This window comes from Phymastichus coffea, unplaced genomic scaffold (genome assembly GCF_024137745.1).
Source record: "Phymastichus coffea isolate CEN01 unplaced genomic scaffold, Cenicafe_Pcof_1.1 PCOF00032, whole genome shotgun sequence".
NCBI classification, from domain to species: domain Eukaryota; kingdom Metazoa; phylum Arthropoda; class Insecta; order Hymenoptera; family Eulophidae; genus Phymastichus; species Phymastichus coffea.
In genome coordinates this window covers 2000495-2003045 of record NW_026706843.1, presented here as the reverse complement: position 1 = coordinate 2003045, position 2551 = coordinate 2000495, and the positions used below count along the sequence as shown (strand labels likewise).

General features: G+C 33.8%; 1 protein-coding gene across 1 annotated transcript; it reads left to right on the top strand.

The window, feature by feature from the left end:
* Positions 1-442: 442 nt before the first annotated feature.
* On the top strand, positions 443-1885 carry LOC131663282 (uncharacterized). Its single transcript, XM_058933603.1, has 3 exons — positions 443-806; positions 969-1703; positions 1746-1885. Exons 1-3 carry the CDS (start codon positions 443-445, stop codon positions 1883-1885), a joined length of 1239 nt encoding a protein of 412 aa, XP_058789586.1.
* Positions 1886-2551: the final 666 nt, after the last annotated feature.

Genomic DNA, 2551 nt, shown 5'->3' with positions numbered 1-2551 from the left:
AAAAAATCAAATTCAGTAATTATTTACAAATTTAACGTTTTAAATACAGTATTGTATATATTTATGTAAAAAACATTAAAGTATTAATAACGTTCATTGTATACACTCAGCCCAGCATTTTATTTTTTTTTCGTTATCTTTACGCATGAGCATAATATGAACTTTTTATATACATGAAAATAAGATATATAGATACAACTTTATTTGTATTTGGAACCATGTATTAGACAGTTGTTCTGTACTATACAAAATTTTGTGTTGCTTTTTTCAAAAATAAATAACTTGAAAGTAATTAATAGGTCAAAAAAATTTTTTATTTATCACGTCTCAATTCTCAATTAATAAGTTATTTATTAGTATAATTATTTATTTCATATAATCATATTTCATATAATCATACAAGTAATTCTTTTTTGTTTTTTTTTTTTTATTGAAACAAAAAATGGGTAGAAGAGGAATAATACGTACTCCAGAAGAGGAACAAAATTATCAAATTCAAAAGCGTTTAAGACGTTCTGAAAATGCGAGAAATAGACGTAACGCTACAAATCATCATAATGATCTAAATAATGAACAAGTTGTATGTAGTGACAATGGTGTAAATAATCAGCAAGTAAATGCTGTAGTGGAAGATTATTTAGGACAAATGGATATACTATTATTATGTGCACATTGCAATGCAAAACATTTTGCATCAGAGAAGGTTGCAAATAAAGGTTTTTCTTTTAATGATTGTTGTTCCCATGGGGCTGTAGCTTTAGAAAGTACACCAGATTTTCCTCCACAACTGTCCACTTTATTTGATGGTAGTCATTATAAATCAAATAATTTTTTTGAACATATTCGTTTTTATAATAATTCACTTTTATTCGCCTCTTTTAATGCTAATTTAGTTAATTTTCAATCACGCCGCCCTGGACCATATTGTTTCAAAATTCATGGTCAGATATACTATCAAATTAATACAGTTTTGTATCTTTGTGAAAATGAAAATCCTGCATATGGACAATTGTTTTTTGTTGATCAAGAAGAGGCCCTTAATGTTAGAAAAACTCAAAATCCTCATCTTGATCAAGAAACACTTTCAATGTTAGATAAAGTAATAAGAGAGAATAATATTTTTGCACAGTCTTATGAGATGATGAAACAAGAAATAAATAATCAGAGGTTAGAGATGAATGAGGCACATGAACCTGAATTACAGTTATTATTTTCGTTGAAACCAGGTTTTGATAGACGGAGATTTAATTTTCAGCGAACAAATGAAGTTGCTGCTATTTTTTCGACAACAGCTGATGGTGAAATTCCAGAGTCTTATGTAATTATTCGAAACAAAAATACAAAAGTGTTACAATACGTTAGTACGATGGATCCTAACGTTGAACCATGGCTTTATCCATTATTTTACCCTTATGGATCACGAGGATGGCATAAAAATTTAGAACGTATTAAGATGAATGATAATGATCCAAGTCGTCGAGTAACACGAATGGCTTACACTAAATTTAAAATGGCCGTTAGGCCAGATGAATTTAACGCTATTTTGTTAGGTCGTCGATTATTTCAACAGTGGGTAGTAGATGCTTATGTTAAAATTGAAAAAGACAGAATTCAGTGGTGCAAAGATAATCAAAGACAGATAAAGTCAGATACGTATAAAGGACTACACGATTATTTGCAGAATTCTGCTAATGACATTGATGGTTAAGTCGGAAAAACTATCATTTTACCTTCGACTTTTATAGGATCTCCTCGCCACATGCAACAAAATTACCAAGATGCAATGGCTATAGTCGGTAAAACGGGTAAACCGGACATTTTTCTTACAATGACTTGCAATCCTAGATGGAAAGAGATACAAGAAAATCTTTTACCAATTCAGTAGGCATCTGATAGACCTGATATTGTAGCTCGCGTATTTCATTTGAAAAAAAATCGTTTGCTTGATGTAATCATAAAGGATAGATTTTTTGGAGAAGTAGCATCCTATGTCTATGTTGTTGAATTTCAAAAGCGTGGACTACCACATATGCATTTATTGTTAACTTTAAAACATTCTTATAAAATAACCACACCTGAAATTATTAACAAATTTATATCAGCTGAACTTCCCGATAAAGAACGTGATCCTATTTTATATAGCATCGTTGTAAAAAACATGAGTCATGGACCTTGTGGTGACTGGTGTATTACAGATAACAAGTGTTCAAAGAAATTTCCAAAAGATTTTCAAAATGAAACAACAATTGCGACGGGGGAGAGGGAGGGGAAAAATAAAAGACGGTATTTCTCCTGATCTCGCGCTGTCGCCAGCGGCGCGCAGTCAGCCGAGACGACGTGTGCAGCTTTATTTTATTGAGTTGGGCGCCAGCTACCGTGCTCTCGCGTTAGGAGAACGTGGTAGCGCTGCAACGTCGGCTGGTTCTCGGCTCGGTGGTCCTGCTGGTCGCTGTGAGGTCGGGTGGTTTCCCCGTCGCCTCCCTCCTTGTCGCCGTCGGTGTTCTTGCGCGCGTGGCCGACTATCACCTGTGGAGGATGAAGCAGGGGCGCG